Source organism: Mustela nivalis (assembly GCF_964662115.1).
Source record: "Mustela nivalis genome assembly, chromosome: 1".
NCBI classification, from domain to species: Eukaryota; Metazoa; Chordata; class Mammalia; order Carnivora; family Mustelidae; genus Mustela; species Mustela nivalis.
In genome coordinates this window covers 162,491,965-162,516,286 of record NC_139020.1, presented here as the reverse complement: position 1 = coordinate 162,516,286, position 24,322 = coordinate 162,491,965, and the positions used below count along the sequence as shown (strand labels likewise).

The 24,322-nt window shown below is 40.0% G+C and overlaps 1 protein-coding gene across 2 annotated transcripts in view; it reads right to left on the bottom strand.

The window, feature by feature from the left end:
* NR2C2 (nuclear receptor subfamily 2 group C member 2) overlaps positions 1 to 24,322 on the bottom strand; it is a 105,077-nt gene that overhangs the window by 34,876 nt on the left and 45,879 nt on the right. For both annotated transcript variants that reach the window (XM_082748232.1, XM_082748233.1), the window contains one exon: positions 15,164 to 15,274. In XM_082748232.1, the coding sequence (XP_082604358.1) occupies positions 15,164 to 15,274 (111 nt within the window). The remainder of the gene's footprint in view (positions 1 to 15,163; positions 15,275 to 24,322) is intronic.

Below are 24,322 nucleotides of genomic sequence, written 5' to 3'. Positions count from 1 at the left end.
AAAACACTTTACTTGAGTCTTATCCCACCTGGGGAAAGGGAATTTCTTCAGCTCCAGGCTCCTTGGACCTTTCTATCTTAGAGAAGGAGGTGGGGAGTAAGGGAAATCAATACACAGGTGAGAGCCTGCAATATGATTTATAAGAAATATATAATTGGTCATTCAGATGACAAAAACATATTTTTCAGATATATTTGGTCTTCACCTACAGTTCCTAGAAATGCTTTAAAGCCAAAAAAGTGAAACAATGTCTTGTTATTAATGAAGGTGACTTTTGGGACTCTTCCCAAGGGCAGGGGCTAGTTGCCAGAAGGATCAACCATGTGATTAAAAGGTTGGAACTTTCAATATCCCCCCTCTCCCAAGGGCAGGGGTATGGGGGAGGGGCTGGAGGTTGAATCAGCCAGTTGTCAGTTACTTAATCAACCATGTCTCTGTAATAAAGCCTCCATAAAAACCTAAGAGAACAGCTTTTTGGCCCTTTACAGAGGGCTTCCATGCTTGGGGAACCAGAACGCTTCTATGTGTCACCAAGCTGGCCCCAAGTTTCATGAGGACAGAAGCTCCCTTGTTTGGCATCTTGCCTAAGGTATTTTCATCTGGCTGGTGATCTGTATCCTTTAACAAACTGGTAAACATGAGTAAGTGCTTCTCTGAGTTCTGTGAGCTGCTGTAGCAAATTAGTTGAACCTAAGAAGGTCACTGTAACCTCCAATCTGTCACTGGTTGGTCAGAAGCTCAGCTAATAACCTGGGACTTGTGACTGGTGTCTGAGGTGAGAGTAGAGGTCAGTCTTACAGGGCTAAATTACTAGTCTGCAGAATCTGATACTATCTCCATGCTGACAGTGTCAGAATTGCTTGGTGTTGTATATGTGGGACCCCCTCCAACCCCACCCCAAAATTGGAACTGGGTCCTGGAACTCTTATAAGTAGCCCAGGGACACAGGTCCACTAAATACTGAGACTTCATCATACAGTGATTGAATGCTTCCCCTCCATGACACTTTACCACCCCACCAAGAGGGCTCCAGTGTAACAGTGGATTATAGCTCCAAGAGCTTCAAGACACACACTCTCTGAGGAGGAATATCCAAGAAGCCCAAAGTCAGGAGGAGAGACGGAGACAAAGACACCAGAGGAACCTGAAGCCTCTGGACCTGCAGCCACAGCAAACGTCACATACAGTTCAACCCTGCCAGATTAACATAAATCCTCATAGCAGAGGCTTATTTACTTTAGTTCTTATTATCTAACAGCAGATACTGTATGGTTTAAAAAAGAATATGTGCAAGAAACGTCAAAAGGCAAGAAAAACATAATCAGAAGAGACAAAACAAGCATCAGAATCAGACTCCAGGGCGCCTGGGTGGCTCAGTTGGTTAGGCAACTGCCTTTGGCTCAGGTCATGGTCCCAGAGTCCTGGGATCGAGTCCCACAACAGGCTCCCAGCTCCATGGGGAGTCTGCTTCTCCCTCTGACTTTCTCGCTTCTCATGCTCTCTCTCTCACTGTCTCTCTCTCAAATAAATAAATAAAAATCTTAAAAAAAAAAAAAAAAAAAAGAATCAGACTCCAAAAGGACAAAAATCTTGGAATGACCAAACAAGAAACTTAAAATAGAAAGATCAATATGTTAAGGTCTCTAGAGGAAAAAGTACAACGTGCAAGAACAGATATGAAATGTAAGAAGATGGAAATTCTCAGGAAGCAGGAAATGCTGGAAATCAAAAATACAGTAACAGAAATGAAGAATGCCTTGATGGACTGGTCAGTACACTGGATACAACCAAGGAAAGAATTTGTAAGCTTAAAGATAGGTCAATAGAAACATCCCTAACTGAAATCCAAAGGGAAAAAGTAATGAGGGTAAACAAAACAAACAAACAAAAAACCGAAACCAGAGTATCCAAGAACTATGGGACAATTTCAAGATATAACATATGCATAACTGGAATACCAGAAGGAAAATGAAGAAATATTTGAAGTAATAGTGGCCGAGAACTTTAAAAAATTAATGACAAACATCAAAGCACTAATCTATGAAGCTTAGAAGACATCAAGCAGATTAAATACTAAAATACTACATCTAGACATATCCTACTTGTAAGAACAAATACAAATTAAAGAGGCTTAATTCTCCCTGGTGAAAACAAAGGAAGAAACTTCTTTCCCTTCTCCCTTTCTTTTTAGAACTCTTTCTCTGCCTTCTTCATTTCTATCTAAATCTTTATAATGGTTACCTAAGCCTCTTGCCAGTCTCACAACTCAGGAATATTTTCTCTAGGATCTGGGAGCCATTATTTTGAAATGTAAACTTCAGGAGATAGCTCCCTTACCACTAAGGCTTCTGGAACAGGAAGGGCCTAATTTGGTGGGTACCTTACACTTATATGCAACTACCTCCCACAATAAGGATTTAAGAAAATTTCCCCCACCTCCATGCCCAATAAAGCCAAATAACTAGCACAGGTGGGTCTCCACAATTTCCACAGTAAAAACTAGGATCTTGAAAATATGCATGTGTATGGGTTCTACCTGCATGGCTATACAAACAAGTGAAATTCCTGTCTTTGCAATTCCTTAGAAGACTGCCTGTAAGGCATATCACATTCTGATTTAATGTTCATTAAAAAAAGAAAAGAAAAAAGCACTTGGCTGTCTCAGTCAGTGAAGTATGTAACTCTTGATCTTGCGGTTTTGAGTTTAAGCCTCACATTAGGTGTAGAGATTACTTAAAAAGTAAATCTTAAAAAGAAGCAAAGCAAAGAGAAAAAAAACCTGTTTTTTGTCTCCTCTACCTTTACGGAGAGGTTTTCTAGGTTGGGAGAGATTTTGTTTAGTTATATTTCCTTAACATATTCAAATCACAGAAAACCAAAGACAAAGAGAAATACTGAAAGAAGGGGGAGGTGAAGGTGGGGGAAAGGGAAACACCTCACCTATAGAGACACAAGGGTAAGATTCATTGCAGATTTCTTATCAGAAACCACAATAAGCCAGATGATAGCAAAATGAAAGAGTTCAAATGTTGAAAGAAACCTCCAAAGTAGAATTCTATATTTGACAAAAATATCCCTCAAAATTGGAAGAGAGTCCATCAGTGGATAAAGACTGGATAAACAAACTATGGTATATCCATACAATGGGGTATTATTCAGCCATGAAAAGGAATGAAGTACTGATTGAGTTGACATCATAGATAAATGAAGATTATGCTTATTGAAAGAAGTTAGACACAAATGTCACATATTATATGTATATGAAATGTCCAAAATTGGTAAATCCACAGAGATAGAACATAGACTGCTGGTTGCCAGGAGCTAGAGGGAAGGAGGAACAGGGAGGAGGAACACAGAGAAACTGCTTAATGGATAAGGGGTTTTATTCTGGACTGATGGAAATGTTTTGGAATTAGACAAAGGTGGTGATTGTACAACACTGTGAATGTACTAAATGCCACTGATGTTCACTTTAAAATGGTTAATTTTTTTTTTCTTTTTAAAGATCTCATTTCTTTATTTGAGAGATGGGCAAGAGAGTGAGAGAGCATGAGTAGCAGGGAGGAGCAGAAGGAGAGGGATAAGCAGAGGGAGAGGGATAAGCAGACACCCGACGTACAGCATGATCCCAGGATTCTGGGATCATGATCTGAGCCAAAGGCAGACACTTAACCAACTGGGCCACCCAGGTATCCCTAAAATAGTTAATTTTATGTCCTATTAATTTCGCTTAAAATAATTTAACAACAACAAAAACAAAAAAGTCAAGGAGAAATACTTTCTCAAATAAAAACTAAGAGAAGTCATCCCCAGCAATCCTGCCCTGTAAGAAATGTTAAAAGCTTTTCTTCAGTTATTAAAGGTACAGGTTAGAGGGGCGCCTGGATGACTCAGTGGGTTAAAGCCTCTGGCCTCAGCTCAGGGCATGATCTTGGGGTCCTGGGATCGAGCCCCTCATTGGGCTCTCTGCTTGGTGGGGAGCCTGCTTCCTTCACTCTCTCTGCCTGCCTCTCTGCCTCTCTGACAGAGATCTGTGATCTCTGTCAAATAAATAAAATCTTAGAAAAAAAAAACAAAGGTACAGGTTAGAACCTGGATGTACATAAAGAATGGAAGAGCACTGTGGGAGTAAGTGAAAGTAAGATAAATATTATTTTCTTATTCCTAATTGATCTAAAAAATAACTGTTCAAGTCAATAATAGTTACAACACACAGGGTGATTACCAAAGGTACAGGTTAGAACTTGGATATACATAAAGAATGGAAGAGCACTGTGGGAGTAAGTGAAAGTAAGATAAATCTTATTTTCTCATTCCTAATTGATCTAAAAAAAATAACTGTTCAAGTCAATAATAGTAACAACACACAGGGGGATTACAGCATGTGGATTAAGTGAAATGAATGATAGCAATATCATAGGGGATGGGAGGAATTCAGGACACTGTTATAAGGAACCTATATTACATGTGAAAAAATAGTATCATTTGAAGGTAGGCTTATAAAATGATTAAACTTCTTTTTTTTTTTTTAAAGATTTTATTTATTTATTTGACAGAGAGAAATCACAAGTAGATGGAGAGGCAGGCAGAGAGAGAGGGGGGGAAGCAGACTCCCTGCTGAGCAGGGAGCCCGATGCGGGACTCGATCCCAGGACCCTGAGATCATGACCTGAGCCGAAGGCAGCGGCTTAACCCACTGAGCCACCCAGGCGCCCCTAAAATGATTAAACTTCTAGTAAACAACTGTAAACTTCTTGTAAACAACTGAAAACATCTGTAAAGATGTGTATTTGATACATTAAGAGATAAAAGGGATCACACAAATTGCTCAATCAAAACCAGATAAGGCAGAAAAGCCTCTGGCAACAAAGAAAATAGTTACACACATGGTTGATATTAATCCAAATATATCCATAGCCTCTTTAAATACAGATGGTCTGTAAGACTTGTCTGGTTAAAAAAAGAAGACCCTACTATAAATTGTCAACAGGAAACCCTAGACACAGGCAGATCAAAAGCAAAGGCATGGAGTAAGACATCATGTTATCATTAATCAAAAGACACTTGGAGTAACTGAACTGAATTTAGAGACAAACAGACTTCAGAACAAGGAAAATATCAGGCACAAAGAGGGACATTACATGATGATAAATGGGTCGATTCCCCCAAATACATAATAATCTTAAACATGTATGCACCTAACAACAAAGCTTCAAAATACATGCGGCAAAAAATGACAAAACTGCCAATGAGAAATAGAGAAATTAACAACTATAGTTGCAGATGTCATTGCTGACCTGTCAGCATGGTAGATGAAGCAGGCAGAAAATCAGTAAAGATATAGTTGACTTGGACAGCACTATCAATCAACCTGATATAACTGACATTCATACAATAATAGATCTAACAACAGCAGGGTACACATTCTTTTCAAGCTTGTATGGAACATTCAACAAGACAGATCACATCTTGAGCCATAAAACAGGAATCCATTCTTAGACCACAAAGGAATTAAACTAGAAATTAAAGAGAAAAATAGTTTTTAAAAATCCCCACATATTTAGAAATTAAACAACACACTTCTGAATAACACATGGGTCAAAGAAGAAGTCTCAAGAAAAATTTAAAATGTTTTGAACCAAATGGAGTTCACAGCAGAGGTCCCGGCCATAGATATCTATTTGAAAATCAATAGTATAAAATAACATTTAAGCCATGGGCTCAGAGAAAATATAGAGAGGAGAAAGTGAGCCTAGAATAGAGCCCTGAGGGATTTCAACATTTAGCAGTCTGGCTGAGAAGGTACAGCCAGTATTATAAAAGTTAGTCTAGAGTTATGTCCTTTTTGTTTTTTTTTTTTTTAAGATTTATTTATTTATTTGACAGAGAGAGAGAGAGATAAATCACAAGTAGGCAGAGAGGCAGGCAGAGAGAGGGGGAAGCAGGCTTACTGCTAAGCAGAGAGCCCGATGCAGGGCTCGACCCCAGGACCCTGAGATCATGACCCGAGCCAAAGGCAGAGGCTTAACCCACTGAGCCACCCAGGTGCCCCATGTCCTATTTTTATAAATTATTTCCTGTAAGCTTTCCAAATATTATTCCTCTTATTGAACAGATACTTAGCTGGCTGACTGATCTTGGACATTTCAGAGCAGTGGTTCTAGAAAAGCCTAAAATTTTAATATATGTATTTACACTTGGATCATAAAGTACATTTAATGTAAAAGATAATCATAATAAAATTAGACATAATTTTCAAAAAACCTATTGGATGAAAAAGTAAAGGAGGTAGAGTTATGGCGAAAGATGGGGAAAGAATACTTTCTTATTTATGATTATATAAAATTTAAGTATCAGCTTGGATACTCAAAAACAGAGTAACTGGGGTGCCTGGGTGGCTCAGTGGGCTAAAGCCTCTGCCTTCGGCTCAGGTCATGATCTCAGGGTCCTGGGATCGAGCCCCGCATCGGGCTCCCTGCTCACTAGGAAGCCTGCTTCCCCTTCTCTCTCTCTTTCTCTCTCTGATGGCTGCTCTGCCTCCTTGTGGTCTCTGTATGTCAAATAAATAAAATCTTTAAAAAAAAAAAAGAATAATTTTTTATTATGTATTTATAGATGAATAAGTAACAGAAATGCAAAACTTATACAGCAGTGATATTTCACCTAGAGAACTAAATAATATTAAACAGTACATATAGCATAATATATAGTTAAGTGTATAGGAAAATGGACACCCTCCTATTGGGCTGGTGGGAATACAACTTGGCACAACCTCTTCGAAAGGCAATCTGTCAGTGACTATCAAAATTACACATGGACAACTCCACTAACTTCATATTCAAAGGTGAAAAGCTTAAAGCTTTTCCTCCAATATCAGGAATAAGACAAAGATGTGTACTGCTGCTGCTTTTATCCTACATAGTAATGGAAATCCTACTAGACAGGGCGATTAGGCAAGGAATATAAGTAAAAGGCATCCAAATTGAAAAGGAAGAGATGAAACTGTCAATATTTGCAAATGCCATGATATTATGCATAGAAAATCATAAAGACAAGGGGCGACCGGGTGGCTCAGTCAGTTAAGTATCTGACATTTGATCTCTGCTCAGGTCTTGATCTCAGGGTTGTTAGTTCAAGCCCAGCACTAAGCCTACAAGAAGGAAAGAAGGGAGGGAGGGAAGGAAGGAGGAAGACAGAAAGACGGAAAGAAAGAAAATCCTAGAGACTTCACCAAAAAAGTGTTAGAGTTAGAGTTAATAGTGTTAAAGTTAGTGTTAGAGCTAATAGGCAAATCTGACAGGATACAAAGTCAATATACAAAAATCTGTTGTGCAGGGGCGCCTGGGTGGCTCAGCTGGTTGGGTGTCTGCCTTCTGCTCAAGTCAGGATCCCAGAGTCCTGGGATCAAGCCCTGCCAGCATTTGGCTCCTTGCTCAGTAGGGAGTCTGCTTCTCTTCTCCCTCTGCCTGCTGCTCCCCCTGTTTGTGTTCTCTCTCTCTGTCAAATAAATGGATAAAATCTTTAAAAAAATAAAAATTATATGAAAAAAATCTGTTGTTTCTATAAGACACTAATAAAAAAACTATTACAAAGAGAAATTAAGAAAACAATCTTACTTACAATTAAATAAAAAAGAATAAAACACCTAGGAATAAATTTAGCCAATAAGGAAAAGACCTACACACTGAAAACTATGAGACATTAATATAAGAAACTGAAAACAAAAATAGAAAAATATTCTGTGCTCATAAGCTGAAAAGTTAATACTGTCAAATTGTCTATACTACCCAAAGCAATCTACAGATTCAATGAAATTCCTATCAAAATTCCAATGGCATTTTTTTCACACAAATAGAATAAAGCAATCTATTTGTATGGAACCACAAAAGACAAACAGCAAAAGCAACCTTGAGAATAAAAGAACAAAACTGGAGGCATCACACTGCCTGATTTCAAACTATATTATAAAGCTATATAGGGGCACCTGGGTGGCTCAGAGGATTAAGCCTCTGCTTGCAGTTCAGGTCATGATCTCAGGGTTCTGGGATCGAGCCCCGCATTGGGCTCTCTGCTCAGCAGGGAGCCTGCTTCCCCCTCTCTCTCTGCCTGCCTCTCTGCCTACTTGTGATCTCTCTCTGTCAAATAAATAAATAAAATCTTAAAAAAAAAAAGGCTATATAATCAAGACAGTATGGTTTTGGCATAAAAAAAGAAATGAGGATGAATGGCAAAGAAGAGCCCAAAAATAAATCCACACAAATATGATTAATAATTTATGACAAAGGAGCCAAGAATATACCATGGGGAAAGGACAGCCTCTTTAATATCTGAATGATATTGGGAAAACTGGACAGCCATGTATAGAAGAATGAAATGGGACGACTATTTTACACCATATAAGATCAACTCAAAATCAAAGAAAGACATGGGGCGCCTTGGGTGCTCAGTCGGTTAAGTGCCTGTCTTGCTTTTGACTCAGGTCATGACCTCTGGGTCATGAAACTGAGCCCCATGTCGGGTTCGGCACAGAGTCTGCATGGCATTCTCTCTCTCTCCCTCTTCCTCTGAGCCCACCCCCCACTCGCATTCTCTCTCTCAAACAAAGTCTTAAAAAACAAAACAAAACAAAACAAAACAAGGGAAGATTTGATTTTAAGACCTGAGACCATAAAGCTCCTAGAAGAAAACATAAAAAGATAGTAAACTTGACATCAGTTTTGGTGATCTGACACCAAAAGCAAAAATGAACAAGTGAAACTATATGAAACTGAAAAGCTTCTGCACAGCAAAGGAAACCATAAACAAAATGAAAAGACAATCTACCGAATGGGAGAAAATATTTGCAAATTATGTATCTGTTAAGGGGTTAATATGCAAATTATATAAAAACTCAAACACCTTGGGGTGCCTGGGTGGCTCAGTGGGTTAAAGCCTCTGCCTTCGGCTCAGGTCGTGATTCCAGGGTCCTGGGATCGAGCCCTGCATTGGGCTCTCTGCTCTGTGGGGAGCCTGCTTCCTCCTCTCTCTCTGCCTGCCTCTCTGCCTACTTGTGATCTCTGTCAAGTAAATAAATAAAATATTAAATAAAAAAACAAAAAAAACTCAAACACCTCAACAGCAAAAAACAACCTGATTAAAAAATGGACAGAGGATCTGAACAGATATTTTCTTTTTTTTTAAAGATTTTATTTATTTATCAGAGAGAGAGAGGAGGAGAGAGCAAGCACAGGCAGACAGAATGGCAGGCAGAGGCAGAGGGAGAAGCAGGCTCCCTGCCCAGCAAGGAGCCGGATGTGGGACTTGATCCCAGCACGCGGGGATCATGACCTGAGCCGAAGGCAGCTGCTCAACCAACTGAGCCACCCAGGCGTCCCATGAACAGATATTTTCTAAAAGAAGACAGAAAGTTGGCCAACAGGTACTGAAAAGATGCTCAACATCACTAATTACCAGGGAAATGCAAATCAAAACCACAATGCACTATCACTTCACACCTGTCAGAATGGCTAGTATCAAATAATAATAATAAAAAGTAATACAAGTGTTGGCAAGGATGTGGAGAAAAAGGAGCCCTCATGCACAGTTGGTAAGAATATAAAATTGGTGTGGCCACTATGAAAAACAGTGGCTTTAATTTTTTTAAAAATTAAAAAATAGAACTATCATATATAATCCAGCAATTCCACTTCTAGGTATTTATCCAAGGAAAACAAAAACCACTAGCTCAAAAAGATATATGCACCTCAATTTTCATCACAGCATTATTTATAATTGCCAACATATGGAAACATCGTATGTGTCTATAGATGGATGAGTGGATAAAGAAAATGTAGTATGTATGTTATGTGTGTTTATTTATATGCAACTGAGTACTGTACAGCCATAAAAAAGAACATAATTTTGCCACCTGCAACAACATGGAGAGACCTTGAGAGCAGTATGCTAAGTGAAATAAGTCAGGCAAAGACAAAGACTATATGATCTCATTTACATGCGGAGTCTCTGAAAAAAAAAAAAAAAAAAAAGCAGCTCATAGGTACACAGCACAGACTGGTAGCTCCCTGAAGTGGGGAGGTTCGAAAGGGGGTCAGAATGTGCAAAAATGGTCAAAAGGTACATATTTCCAGTTATAAAATAAATGTCACAGGGATGCAACATACAGCACAGTGACTACAGTTAATACTGTGTTGTAAACCTGAAAGTTGCTAAGAGAGTAAATCTTAAAAAAGTTTTTAGTACGAGAAAAAAAATGTCTCACCACATATGGTGATGGATGGTAACCTGACTTACTGTGGTGATCATTTCACAATATATACAAATATCAAACCATTACACTGGGGTGCCTGGGTGACTCAGTTGGCTGGGTGTCTGCCTTCTGCTCAGGTCATGATCCCAGGGTCCTGGGATCAAGTCCTCCATTGGGCCCTCTGATCAGCAGAGAATCTTCTCCCTCTGCCCTTCTCCCCTGCTCACGGTCTCTCTTGTGCACACTCTCTCTCAAATAAATAAAATATTAAAAAAAAATCATTATGTTGTAGGGGTGCCTGGGTGGCTCAGTGGGTTAAGGCCTCTGCCTTCTGCTCAGGTCATGATCTCAGGGTCCTCAGTTTTGAGCCCCGCATCAGGCTCTCTGCTCAGTGGGGAGCTTGCTTCCCCCTCACTCTCTGCCTACTTGTGATCTCTCTGTCAAATAAATAAATAAAATCATAAAAAAAGTAATTATGTTGTATACCTGAAGCTAATGTGATGTGATAGGTCAATTGCACCTCAATAAAAAATTACATATGGATACATCTTTTCTCCTAGCAATCCTAGTTTGAGGAACTGATTCTACAGATGTGCTAAATCAAACAGGTAAAAGATATTCACTACAGCATCCACGGGATATCAAAACTGCCATTCAAGAGAAAGAAGGAGCTCTTTCTACCACACAGGAACTACCTCTAAGAAATGTTAAGACAAAAATGTAAGGTGTAGAACAGTCTAGAAAAATGTCTACATGCATGAATAATACGCTGTACATATTTACAAGTGTGCTTTTGGTTTGTATGTACAGCCTGTCTCTGAAAAAACAAATAAGCAATATGATAATAGTGGCTACCTCCTAGGAGAGACCTGGGTGACTTGGGGAAGAGGAGGAAGGGAGATGCATCATTTTCTCTGTACCCTGTTTGGTGTGGTGATTTTGTTGCAGCAGTGAGTACCTGAGCGGGGCCAGGAGAACATCAGAGTGAGGAAAGAAAACATCAGATGGCTGAGGACATGGAGAGGACAAAAAACAAATACTGGCATTTAAGAAGGGATGTGCAGGAAGAAAGAGTAGTAGACGAGAGAAAGAGGGAAGGGGGTGCTTTAAGAGCCCAAGTTAAGATTTCAAACTCTTGGGTGCCTGGGTGGCTTAGTGGGTTAAGCCACTGCCTTTGGCTCAGGTCATGATCTCAGGGTCCTGGGATCGAGTATCGGGTTCTCTGCTCAGCGGGGAGCCGGCTTCCCTCTCTCTGCCTGCCTCTCTGCTTACTTGTGATCTCTGCTTGTCAAATAAATAAACAAACAAACAAATAAATAAATAAAATCTTAAAAAAAAAAAAGATTTCAAACTCTTAAAAAAACACAAAGAAATGGCAAGAGAAGCTTTATACCAAGGTCTGCCCCAAACAATGAACATGGCAGTACATGTGAGCACACCTTTAATCTCCAGCATGTCAAATTTTGTATAGGACATGTTCAAGTGTGTTTTTCTTTTAATCTATCTTGACTGATTTAAAAGCTGGATTAAAAAAATTTTTTTGAACCTCATGTTTATGTCATGTGGGAAGCAATAAAGACAAAATTTGCAAACTGCTGGCCTGGAAACACTGCATTATGATGAAAACTTACGAGATTTATTGAGAGGCTACCTCAGGATTGGATGGGTTTGATTAAGCCTCATTCTCAGACAACTGGGTGCTCCCCTATGGCTCTTCTTATCTCCCTATCTCCTTCCACAGCCTCCACCCTAGACCTCTTTATCCCCAAAACAATGGTTCTCAACTTCAGCCACAAGTCTACTTCCCCCAGCCTTACCACTTCGCCCCAAAGCCCTTTGCAGTCATTAGGATGACAAGATACTGACAGATAAAAGTCTATGTTCCAGATCACTCTCTGTTGGCCAACATACCTAGATATGCTGATCTTGCGTTGACTGTCACATTATTGTTATTAAAAACATTAACAAATCCTGGAATGGGAGAAAACAGCTATGAAGGACTTACACTATGACAACCAATGACATTTTAGAATATGAAGTATGGATTAGATAATGGCATGTTTCAATATTAAATTCCCTGATTTTGAGAATTGTACTGTGATTATGTAAGAAAATGTCACTGTTCTTAGAAAATACAAACTGAAATATTTAGGGCAAAGAGGTATGATATCCCTATTCTCAAATGATTCAAAAAAATGTATGTACATTCACTTAGGATGTTAATAGCAAACAAATGGTGAATCTGGGTAGATATACAGGATTTCCATGTAAGTTTGAAATTATATAAAAATAAAACTTAAAAAAATTATAACTCAGTTGCTAACATCGATGTATGTTTACTGTAAGATTGCAAGTGCTTAATCCTTTTAAAATCCTATTAAATAGGTACTATTATTGTTGTCATTTTATATCTATATCTATAGAAGTTACAGAAAATTTCTCCAGAGTCACATAGCTAAGTGGAGACGAGATTTGATCCGGAGGTTGTCCCATTCAGAACCAAAGTTCTTAAATGTCACCCAGCCCTAAGCACCTCATTATATAATCTTTCCTTCCCAACTTCCCACTGAAGCCACCATTTGGGTTCTAAGCATTGTTATTCATGAAAACATGATAGCACTTATTCTCTTCCCAGGCCTCAGGGTGTTGGAGACTCATCACTGAAGTCAGGGCTAGGAATGAAACACTTCATTGAAGCCATCAACACCAACATCAAGAACCAAAAAACCATCCTATAACCTTTATTTTCCTTAACAAAATAAAACAAACAAACAAAAAAACCTTGAAATATAGTCAATTCAGCTGCACTTAGGGTTATGTCCAATTTTATTGACAGTTCACAATGAAAAGATTTTCACTATATTCACTGTATACAGATTCATGCCAAAGGGTTATCTTCCCCAGAGAGACTAAAAGCTCAACACCAAGCATCTAATCTAGAAGACTTCTGTTCAAGGGACCTTATTGCATTGCATTACAGCCAGGACAGCAGTGTCACCATGGGCCAAGCACCATGACATGGGGATAGCCCACTGTAAGGAATGGGGTGCTAGAATGGCCCTTAGGAAAAGAGAGATTCTTCTCATACCAATATGGGGGGAAAGGAGTACTCTCTTGATACATACATTAGTTACGGACGGTCTCCAGGGGGACTTTCTATGTTCTCATTTGCTCTCAGATGGTTGTGAGTCCAAGATGTATAGGCTATGATTGAATGCAGTACGTCCTTTCCTAGAGTTGGGAGTTATGTAGGTAGAATTCTAATACATATTCCACAAAACGATAAAGGACCCATTTTCAAGTCACAATGAGCAAACAAGAACAAAATAAAAGAGAAAAAAATAGTTTAGCTACAGAGTTCGTATTTCTGAGAGCCTATTACTTCTGAATTTCCAAACACTCAGATACATGTTTCCTACTGGTATGAAGTTAAAAATGACTTATATGAGCATCAGTATTTATGATAAAATATTATGCAGTACAGACATAATGGCAATATAGTATTTTTTTTTTTTTAAGATTTGATTTATTTGACAGAGATCACCAGCAGGCAGAGAGGCAGGCAGAGAGGGGGAAGCAGGCTCCCTGCTGAGTGGAGAGCCCGATGTGGGGCTCGATCCCAGCACCCTGGGATCATGACCTGAGCCGAAGGCAGTGGCTTTAGCCCACTGAGCCACCCAGGCGCCCCCAGGGAATATAATCTTTAACTTCTTTCATTTTACTTATTAGAGCTCTTCTATCTTTAGTTTATAATAGGTAGTCCAAAAAAAAAAAAAAATCACAAAATCACTTTTAAGAGTGGGTTAACATTATAGAAATTATCTAGTTACGATATCATCCTGTTCAAGTATACCGAGCTTCGAATAACTGTGAATGAAGTAATCTTTTTACTTATTCACTCAAATTACTGTCCACCTTTGTAGTCTCTCAAATTTGTTACGTAACTAATATTTTTCTGCCATTCATCTTTTTCTTCTTCTTCTTTTTTTTTTTGGTTTGGCCTTTTGATTCAGCTTGTTGAGGTAACTTTGAATCTTTAATCTTCCTGGGTGGCTCAGTGGGTTAAGCCTCTCCCTTTGGCTCAGGTCATGGTCTCAGGGTCTTGGGATCGAGCCCCGCATTGGGCTCTCTGCTCAGCGGGGATCCTGTTTCCCCTCTCTCTCTCTGCCTGCCTCTCTGTCTACTTGTGATCTCTGCCTGTCAAATAAATAAAATCTTAAAAAAAAAAAATGTGTGTAATCAACATGTTATCCCTGCCTCCCAACTTGTTGATCATGATTTCAATACACGTATCTTCTCCTTCTTCAATGGGCCAGAGGCAGGTTCAGACCTGGGGAAGATTAAATCTATCATAAGTGAATACTAAATAGTTAATAATAATAATACTAGCAATAATTATTGCATATAGATAATTAGCACATACTAAACATAAGCATGCATGTGCCAATCACTGTTCTAAGCACTTTATAAGTAATATCCCAATGATTCCTCACAATAACTTTGTGAGGTTTACATACGTTTTCTAAATGAAAAAAAGTGAGGCTTTGAAAAGTTAATTTTCAAGATCAAAACAGCTAAAAAGTTGGGCACTGAATTTGACTTCAAGTGGCAACCCATACACTTAACTACTAGGACATACTGCTTCTCAAAATGGAAGCATGTAAAGTAATGAATTGGTACATTGATCCCAATAGTTTCAAACAACAGTTTAGACTTTTGCATTTAAAGTAAGTTAGTTCAATCAACGTAGACTTTTTCTGTTTTAGTTTTTAAAGAATAAATGAGGTTGTATTGTACTTGATGTCCAAGAGGCACAACTCTTCAGTGAAATCCCAAGGCAGGTTTGGCTGGAAAGGATTCAGAACGCAAGACTACCTTTGGGCAGGTGGCTGGAACCAAGTGGGATTGGTGCAGTACCTGAATTCGCTGAGGTGAAGCTACCGCAGAGTCGGTGGAGATTATCTGGATGCGCGGGGAGGGGCTGGTCATCCCTGGAGATTCCGGCCGAGAGGTCTGTGTCCGTGGTACCTGTTGGGGGAGCGGGAAGTGGACTGGATCACAAGGTAGCTCAGAAAAATGCCCAGTAGTCAGAAGACATGAACAGACATTTCTACAAAGAAGACATCCAGATGGCCAACAGACACATGAAAAAGTGCTCAACATCACTTGGCATCAGGGAAATACAAATCAAAACCACAATGAGATACCACCTCACACCAGTCAGAATGGCTAAAATTAACAAGTCAGGAAACGACATGTTGGCCAGGGTGTGGAGAAAGAGGAACCTTCCTATACTGTTGGTGGGAATGCAAGCTGGTGCAGCCACCCTGGAAAAATAGTATGAAGGTTCCTCAAAAAGTAAAAAACAGAGCTACCCTACAACTCAGTAATCACACTACTCGGTATTTGCCCTAAAGATAAAATGTAGTGATCCAAAGGGGCACATGCACCCGAATGTTTATAGCAGCAATGTCCATAATAGCCAAAACTATGGAAAGGACCTAGATGTCCATCAACAGATGAATGGATAAAGAAGATGTGGTGTGTGTGTATATATATACACACACCCACACACAATGGAATACTATGCAGCCATTCAAAGAAATGAAATCTTGCCATTTGCAATGATGTGGATGGAACTAGAGGGTATTATGCTAAGTGTAATAAGTTAATCAGAGAAAAACAATTATCATACAAACGCTCTGCTATGAGGAATTTGAGAAGCAGGGTGGGGGGGTCATGGGGTGTAGGGAGGGGGTAAAAAATAAAACAAGATGGGACCGGGGAGGGAGACAAACCATAGGAGACTCTTAATCTCCAGAAATAAACTGAGGGTTGCTGGGGGGTGGGGAGGAAGGGATACAATGGCTGGGTGATGGACACTGGGGAGGGTATGTGCTATGGTGAGTGCTGTGAATTGTGTAAGACTGATGATTTACAGGCCTGTACCCTTGAAGCGAATAATACATTATATTTAATTTAAAAAAAAAAGAAAAGAAAAGAAAAGAAAAATGCCCAGTGGTGGCTAGGGACCATGCCTCTTGCTTTCACTGTGGCTTTGAGTAATAAACTTGAGTAGTTCTGGTGTTTGGGCCCAGAATGACAAACTAATGAGATATTGCCATAGGATGACTGTCTTAAGAAAATACAATCTTAAGAGAGCTATTTCTAATGTTGAAAATAAAAAACAAATACCCAACAAAACCAAAAAATTCCCCAAAAAACAGGAATTTCAAATCTGCTCTATACAAATTTAATAAATAGCTACTAAGGTAACTTTTTAGAAATGATCTTTGAATGTTTTCACTCTCTCCAAAACCAGCTCTAAAACACTCCTTTAAGATGACAGTTTCCTGTAGAAAGGCTCTTATAGCACCACAGAGGATGGCAAAAAGAACCAGCACTACGATGAAAAACTACTTGTCCAAGAGTCCTGGTAATCCCCCAGTCCTACTGGGATGGCGCTGGGAAAAGCCCATCAATTACACAAAGGTCTGTAATTTAGTCAATACCCACCAAAGGCAAGGTTCAAGGTTCTGAGTGGTCATCTGGGCATCTGAAGTGGGCAGTTATTACTGCTCTTTGAATAAAAGCATATCATGGGGTGCCTGTTTGGCTCAATCAGTTAAGTGACTGACTCTTCATTTCTGCTCAGGTCATGATCTCAGGATCAGGAGATCAAGCCCCACGTTTGCTCCACACTGGGCATGGAGATTGCTTAATTAAGATTCTCTCTTAAGAGGAAGCTGGGTGGCTTAGCCATTTAAGTGTCTGCTTTCCGCCCAGATCATGATTCCAAGGTCTTGGGCTCAAGCCCCATGGAGGGCTCCCTGATCAGATCACAGATGCTCAGTGGGGAGCCTGTTTCTCCCTCTCTTCCCCACGCATGTTCTGTCATTATCTCTGTCTCTCTCTCAAATAAATAAAATCTTAAAAAAAAAAAAAAAAGATTAAGATTCTTCCCCCCACCCATTCGCACATGCTTGCTCTCATTAAAAAAAAAAAAAAAAGGTATATCAAGAACCAATGCTTTATAAACCCTTACAAAAAACAAGAGGGAACACTTCTCAATTCATTCTACATAACCAAAACTAGGCAAAGACATCACAAGAAACTACAAACCAATATTCCTTATCCATATAGATGTAACAATCTTCAATAAGACATTAGCAAACTGAATCCAGAGACATATTAAAAAAAATACATAAGGACACCTGGGAGGCTCAGTTGGTTAAGCAGCTGCCTTCAGCTCAGGTCCTTACCCCAAGGGCCGTGGGTTCGAGTCCCACATCGGGCTCCTTGCTCATCAGGGAGCCTGCTTCTCCTTCTGCGTGCCACTCCCTCTGCTTGTGCTCTCTCACTCTCTACCCTCTCCCCCCAGGAAATAAATAAATAAAATCTTTTTTTTTAATGAAGATTTTATTTATTTATTTGACAGAGAGAGAGAGAGACAGTGAGAGAAGAAACACAAGTGGGGGAGTGGGAGAGGAAGAAGCAGGCTTCCCACTGAGTGGGGAGCCCAATGCAGGCCTCGATCCCAGAACCCCAGGATCATGACCTGAGCCAAAGGCGGATGGTTAACAAGTGAACCACCCAGGCACCCCAAATAAATAAAATCTTAAGGGGGAAAAAAAAAGTACTGGGCGCCTGGGTGGCTCAGTGGGTTAAGCCGCTGCCTTTGGCTCAGGTCATGATCTCAGGGTCCTGGGATCGAGTCCCGCATCGGGCTCTGTGCTCAGCAGGGAGCCTGCTTCCTCCTCTCTCTCTCTCTGCCTGCCTCTCTGCCTACTTGTGATCTCTTTCTGTCGAATAAATAAATAAAATCTTAAAAAAAAAAAAAAAAAGTACTGACTCAAGCTACATTGTAGATGAACTTTGAAAACATACTGAAAGACCAGACATAAAAGGCTACAGATTGCTTGGTTTCATTGATATGAAATGCCCAGAATAAGCAAGTTAAACAAACCCCAAAGAACCCAGAAAGTAAATAGTGGTTGCCTATGGCTGGGGAATAAGGAAATGGGGTAAGTGGGTGACATCTAAAGTGTGTTTTTGGGACGCCTGGGTGGCTCAGTTGGTTAAGCAGCTGCCTTCGGCTCAGGTCATGATCCCAGCGTCCTGGGATCGAGTCCCACATCGGGCTCCTTGCTCAGCAGGGAGCCTGCTTCTTCCTCTGCCTCTGCCTGCCATTCTGTCTGCCTGTGCTCGCTCTCTCCCCCTCTCTCTCTTTGATAAATAAATAAAATCTTTAAAAAAAAAAAAAAAAAAAAAAAAAAAAAAAAATAAAGTGTGTTTTTGTGTTAATGAAAATATTCTGCAACAAGATAGTGGTGATGGCTACACAACCTTATGAATTAATAAAAGCTACAGAATTATGCACTTTAGGTAAATTGTATGATACGTGAATTATATCTTAATAGAGTTCCTAAAATTTTTTTAGATGAATAAAATAAATAGAAAATTATTTAAGGAGTCAGAATAAAGGTCACCTTTAGGGAGAGAGGTAGGAGCAGTAATTGGAAGGAGGAAGGAAATTTATTCTACCTTTTTTAAGAAAAATAATCTCTATGCCCAAGGTGAGGCTCAAACTCATGAGCCAGCCAGGCACCCCTATATTCTGCTTGTAACTTGAGTAGTGTTTACATGGACATGACCTCTGTGCAATAATTCGTTGTGTCACACACTTATGAATTGTAAACTTATGTACACTAAAGTTTATTTAAAAGAATAACAGTATTCAGAATTATGTATTAGGGTTTCAAAGAAGCTTTCTATGTGAATAAGGCGAAAGCGACTGTTGTCCATGTTTCACTTGAACCTGCTATGTATCAACCCTGTGCTACCCTAGAGCTTGCTGCATGCTGGGTGTGCAGAACAATCAAAAGTGGTTCTGTCTTAGAGCATCTATTGGGGGAAGATAGCTATAATGGATGTAGCACAGACTGGGTGCGAAGACTGCTTTCTGCCAACTTCAGTGTGGGTCACAGTTAAACTCTCTAGACTCTGGTTCCCTCACCTGTTAAAGGATATGCTTGTAAATTTTATAATTCCTTTTGTATGAGAAGCCCAAGGGCCTCTACGAATTTGCCTGAGAGGAGTATGGGTCACATTGGCAATAGGCTCCCAGTAGCTCAGTAACAAATTTAGGTAAGATGAACAGCCCAAAATATCCCTTAAATTTAGCAGAGGAATGCTTAACTCTGGAGGTGACAGGTTAATGGGAAAACATTTAGGATCCCCTGCACCCTTGTGACCTTTAGGGAGAAGGTGTGTTCTAGTGGCACCAGGGGCAGTTTGATATGATCTGGCTTGAAGGCGAAGTGATGCCACGATAGGACTGCTCGGAAATTCTTGAAGCTATATGGATTCAGAGGCTGATATTATAAGTACATATCCAGGTGAGGAATCCACTTTTTTCTTTCCAGAGCTTATCGCTGAGTATCATTTAGCACAGTAATAAAAAGCCAATTTGGAAATAGGACATAAAAATATTGATGCAAATTAACTAGCAGGAGCATTTCCTTTCCATCCTTTCCTGCCTACCTTTTCAGTACCTGATGTTAGTCTTGGCCATTTGCCTTAGCCTACTTTCTACTCCTTCAGTCCACTCAAGTTGCAAAGGACAGGATCATTCGTTCCCAGGTGTGCCTTACACACTGGCCAGAACACCTGCATTTTAGCAGGAAAATGGCTAGTCCAAAGGACTCAATTAAACCATGAGCAAGCAGGATGTGAAAGTATGTTTGGAAACACACCTTCCCGGGCATGGTCTCAGACTCACACTTAAAGGGTAAAATCATCTGTCCTGTTTTGCATCTTTTCTGAAGTAAACTGCCCTAAGTGTCTGCCTTCAGTTCAAGTCATGATCCCAGAGTGCTGGGATAGAGCCCTGGCACTGGGTTTCCTGCTCAGCGAGGAGTCTGCTTCTTCCTCTCGCTCTGCCTGAGGCTCCCCTTGCTTGTGCACATGCTTACTCTCTTTCTGTCAAATAAATAAATAAAATCTCTTAAAAAAAAGTTAGTTATGCTTGCCCAACACACAAATGTTTACTGTCTAAAGAGTTTAATAAAACCCTTCTCCTCAGGCCAGCCCTTCCTGATCCCTCAAGTTGATATACAGGTCCCGTTCTGGGTGCTCGAAGCTCCTGCATCTTAGCACTCTCCACAAGGCACATACCCTAACTGCTTGGTTAAGCCAGCCCCAGAGGGCAGTATGAAACATGTCCTTTTTCTCCTTTTACTCCCCAGGCCAGGTTCATCTTAGGGCCACAATGATTGCTTAGTGAATGAACATTTATTAACTTCAGGAATGAGTAAGAATTCTGTTTTATAGTCCTTGATCCTGGGACTCTGCCTAGACCATTTCTTCTTTTATTCCACTCTCCTGCCTGTCTGCTAATTAGACATCCTACAGGTATTGTACAACACCTGCTTTGGCAGTTTATTACACAAACCCAAGGAGTACAGGCTTTCACTGACATACCTGGGTTTATGAGACTGCTAGGAAAGTTCATACATTTTCACCCTGGAGTGAGAACCTTCTCTATTACATCATAAGATGACATTGCTTTGGCAGCATTTTTTTTTTTTAAAGATTTTATTTATTTATTTGACAGAGAGAGATGACAAGCAGGCAGAGAGGCAGGCAGAGAGAGAGGAGGAAGCAGGCTCCCTGCTGAGCAGAGAGCCTGATTTGGGGCTCGATCCCAGGACCCTGGGATTATGACCTGAGCCGAGGACAGTGGCTTAACCCACTGAGCCACCCAGGCGTCCCATGGCAGCATTTTTTAAAAGAAAAAAATTCCTGGAAAAATTTCTGTGGTTTACTTGCTGAAAGATGGACATCTAGGTTGAAGAGAAAGCCCACATTAAAAAGCAAATATTAAGAGTTTCTAAATCTGTAATTTATTCCAAGTTCTGGCTGCAACATTCCCATGGGTTATTAATAGGGGAACCAAGTTCACACCCTGTGGGGGAAAAAAAAGATCATGCAGACCTAATATGTTACAAATCTCAACCACAAGCTTCAGACTTCTAAACATTCCCAGTGAAACAATGAGTAATATAAATACCTAAGTAGGGTAAAAGGTTTCAGCCATGGAATACCTTCAGCCTGAACTGAAATGTATCACATCCTCCTTTTATTTTTATTTCAAAGGACCATTAAGTAATAAGTGTAGTGAAGGGTCAGTGGGCAAAGAGTTAAACCCTCTTTGTGCAGCAACTTGCAGCATAGAGAGAGGAATCCACAGGGGGCTGCTGGCCTTAAAAGGGTTCATCTCTCCCCTCACACAAAGGATTAGGACCTTACAATGCCACGGTGTTTTGTTCCTAAAAAATAAATTCTCCTGATGACTGGTAAGTTAGGCTCTTCAATATACTGGAGTCAATAAAGGATTCAAGCTTGAACACTGCAAAGTCAATCTCATTTATATCAGAAGTGATTAAACAGTTTTTAAATTCTCCAGCTGATAATATGCTTAAAAATATAAAATCACAGTCCTATATTTCTTGGCATGAAAGGAAATATCCAAACAGTCAATAATCACTAATCACATTATGTAAAAAAAAAAAAAAAATGAGGTGTTTAAGAGCAACTCCCTATTCACAAGCAGGTAAAATTGTTGAAAACAACAAACAAGCAAGCAGTTTTTGTCCCACTTGAATTTACCCCAGCATACTCAAATACAGGTTCCTATGAAGACATAATTTGCTAGGTGCTAAGCATAGCAACACACACTAAATTAAATTCCTTCAAAATACATAATAGGTGTCTAAATCCACTGCTATTTTACCAACTGCTCTAAAAACAAGAACCTATGAAATACACTGCATTACAAAGAGGCTTTCCCCAGAAACAGAATGAGAACAAAATTGCAGTCTTGTTTTTTTAGGACACTTAACACTTACCATGCCAATGGATCCCTGCAGCTTTATTTACATTTTTCCTCAGCAACCTCCCAGGTCAGAGAGCCCAACCAAGAGTCAAGGGTTGGTTGGGGAAAACTCAGGCATTTGCTTTTTAAACTGCCAGTAAATTCCATTCACCAAAACCAGACAGAACTGTTTTAAAGATGCCCTCTTTCTGACCCTGCTTGCTGAAGGTCAAGTACACTATCACTCCCTGTAACCAAGGAAGCAAAATTGACATGTTCCTGCCTCTTCCCCAGCTGCTGAAGCAGTTTGTCTAATAATATGATTAACTGCTTCTAAGGAAGGTGTACTTTGCTTTACAAAGTTCTCCCTTCACCTAGATTGTTGCCTTTGCTAAATGAGCCATCCTCCTCCCCCCTATCTTCACGGGTTTCCCCTTAAAGACCACCTTTCCTGAATTGAGAACTCCTGAGCAGGTTACCATGGAATCCAACCAACTCAAAACAACTCAAAGAGTGGAGGAAAGATGTGAAGAATTCAGAAACACTGTATTCTGCATATAGCATTTTGAACTTCACAGTACATCAAGACAACATTTTTGAAGATACAGGGTCTTTGCAAGTTACTATTCTATTCAAAGGGAAGACAATGTAACAATCTACATTACATACAAAACAACCATAAGAATAACTGCACTGGGCTCCTTCAACAAATATTTTACTACACCCACCCAACATATGCCAGGCATGTGAATTCAGGTCAGAGTTCTTGCCTCTGCAGCCTCCCATTCTGGCAGGAAGGTGAACTCATGCAGTCCTTGCAAATGAGGGCGCAGTAACCCACTACTCAATGGCTTCAAGACTCAGTCTCAGCCATCCCCCAGAGCCACAGAGGAAAGGGAGCTCCTGAGGTCACAGTTGAGGTAGGGCTGTAACTAATACTCAGCACCTGTCTCTAAACCAAACTGTAGCCTTCTATTTGACATGGGACCCACTACCTATTTTAATACCTGGACAAAGAACTTATTTGAAGTGAATGCTGGCCAATCACCAAAATCAAAACAAATGAAAGCCTGAGGGATATGGTGGTAAGAAGAAAAAGGCTTTATGGATATTTACCTTTATATAGGATGGGGGGGAGGAACTGAGAAGAATGAAATTTTTAAAAATAAGTTCAGTGTTATAAATGATGAATTTCCACTCCACAAGTTCATACGTGTACTAACTTAAAATAATTTAAGTTAATATGCCTTTTTTTTCAGATGCTAGCATAAACGTAGGTGCTCTAACCCAAAAGGGAAGAATCCATCCAGGGGAGAAAAAAAGGATTTTCCATTACAAAAAGGGATACTAAAAGTCCCTGTACCTCAACAACTATTGAAAGCTCTAAGAAAGATAACATTCAGTAAAGCCAATAGATGATGTGTAAAAGGAAAGATTATTATCAGGGGAAAAAAGCTCCAAGGCCCATCTGTTTAAGCCAACAGGTCTGCTCTTCTCATCATAAAGATCTGTTCATGCCCTCTGACCTGGTGATTCTACTTCTGGGAATCCATCTTATCCTAAATACAGAAATCCAAACTATCCTATATATAGAAATGGCTTTATCAGTGTGTGTTCCTAAATTATTTTTCTAGGGAATACAGAAATTCCCTCTCTCAAAGGTCCAGATGAAGTAGAGCCCACCTTTAACTGCAGAAGCACAAAATGGCAGATACTTGCAGGCCTCGCCTCCCTTGGAGGGCAGAGGGATTAATCAGATGTTTAAGCCAAGACTTTGCATTGGTAATAGGAGCTCCATGTCCAGCCTAGGCAGTGCTATGGTGTACAGTCACAGCTTTACTGAACTGGCTCTTTTGGTGAGATTTGTGTGTAGTTCCCACCTGCAAAGCTACTTTTCTAGCTTTTCTGGTAACTTTGTCAAGTTATTCCAATCCAATCCATCCATCCTTCCTCACACATATTTTAACTCAATGTTTTTCATGAAGCCCATTTTTGTTTAAATCCGCAATAGCTTTTTTTTTTTTTATTATTAAATCTATTTGACAGAGCAAGTGAGAGAGCACAAGCAGGAGGAGTGGCAGAGGGAGAGGGAGAGGGAGAGGGAGAAGCAGGCCTCCCACCATGCAGGGAGCCCGATCCAGGGCCTGATCTCAGCACCCTGGGATCAGGACCCCAGCCAAAGGCATATGGCCTACCAACAG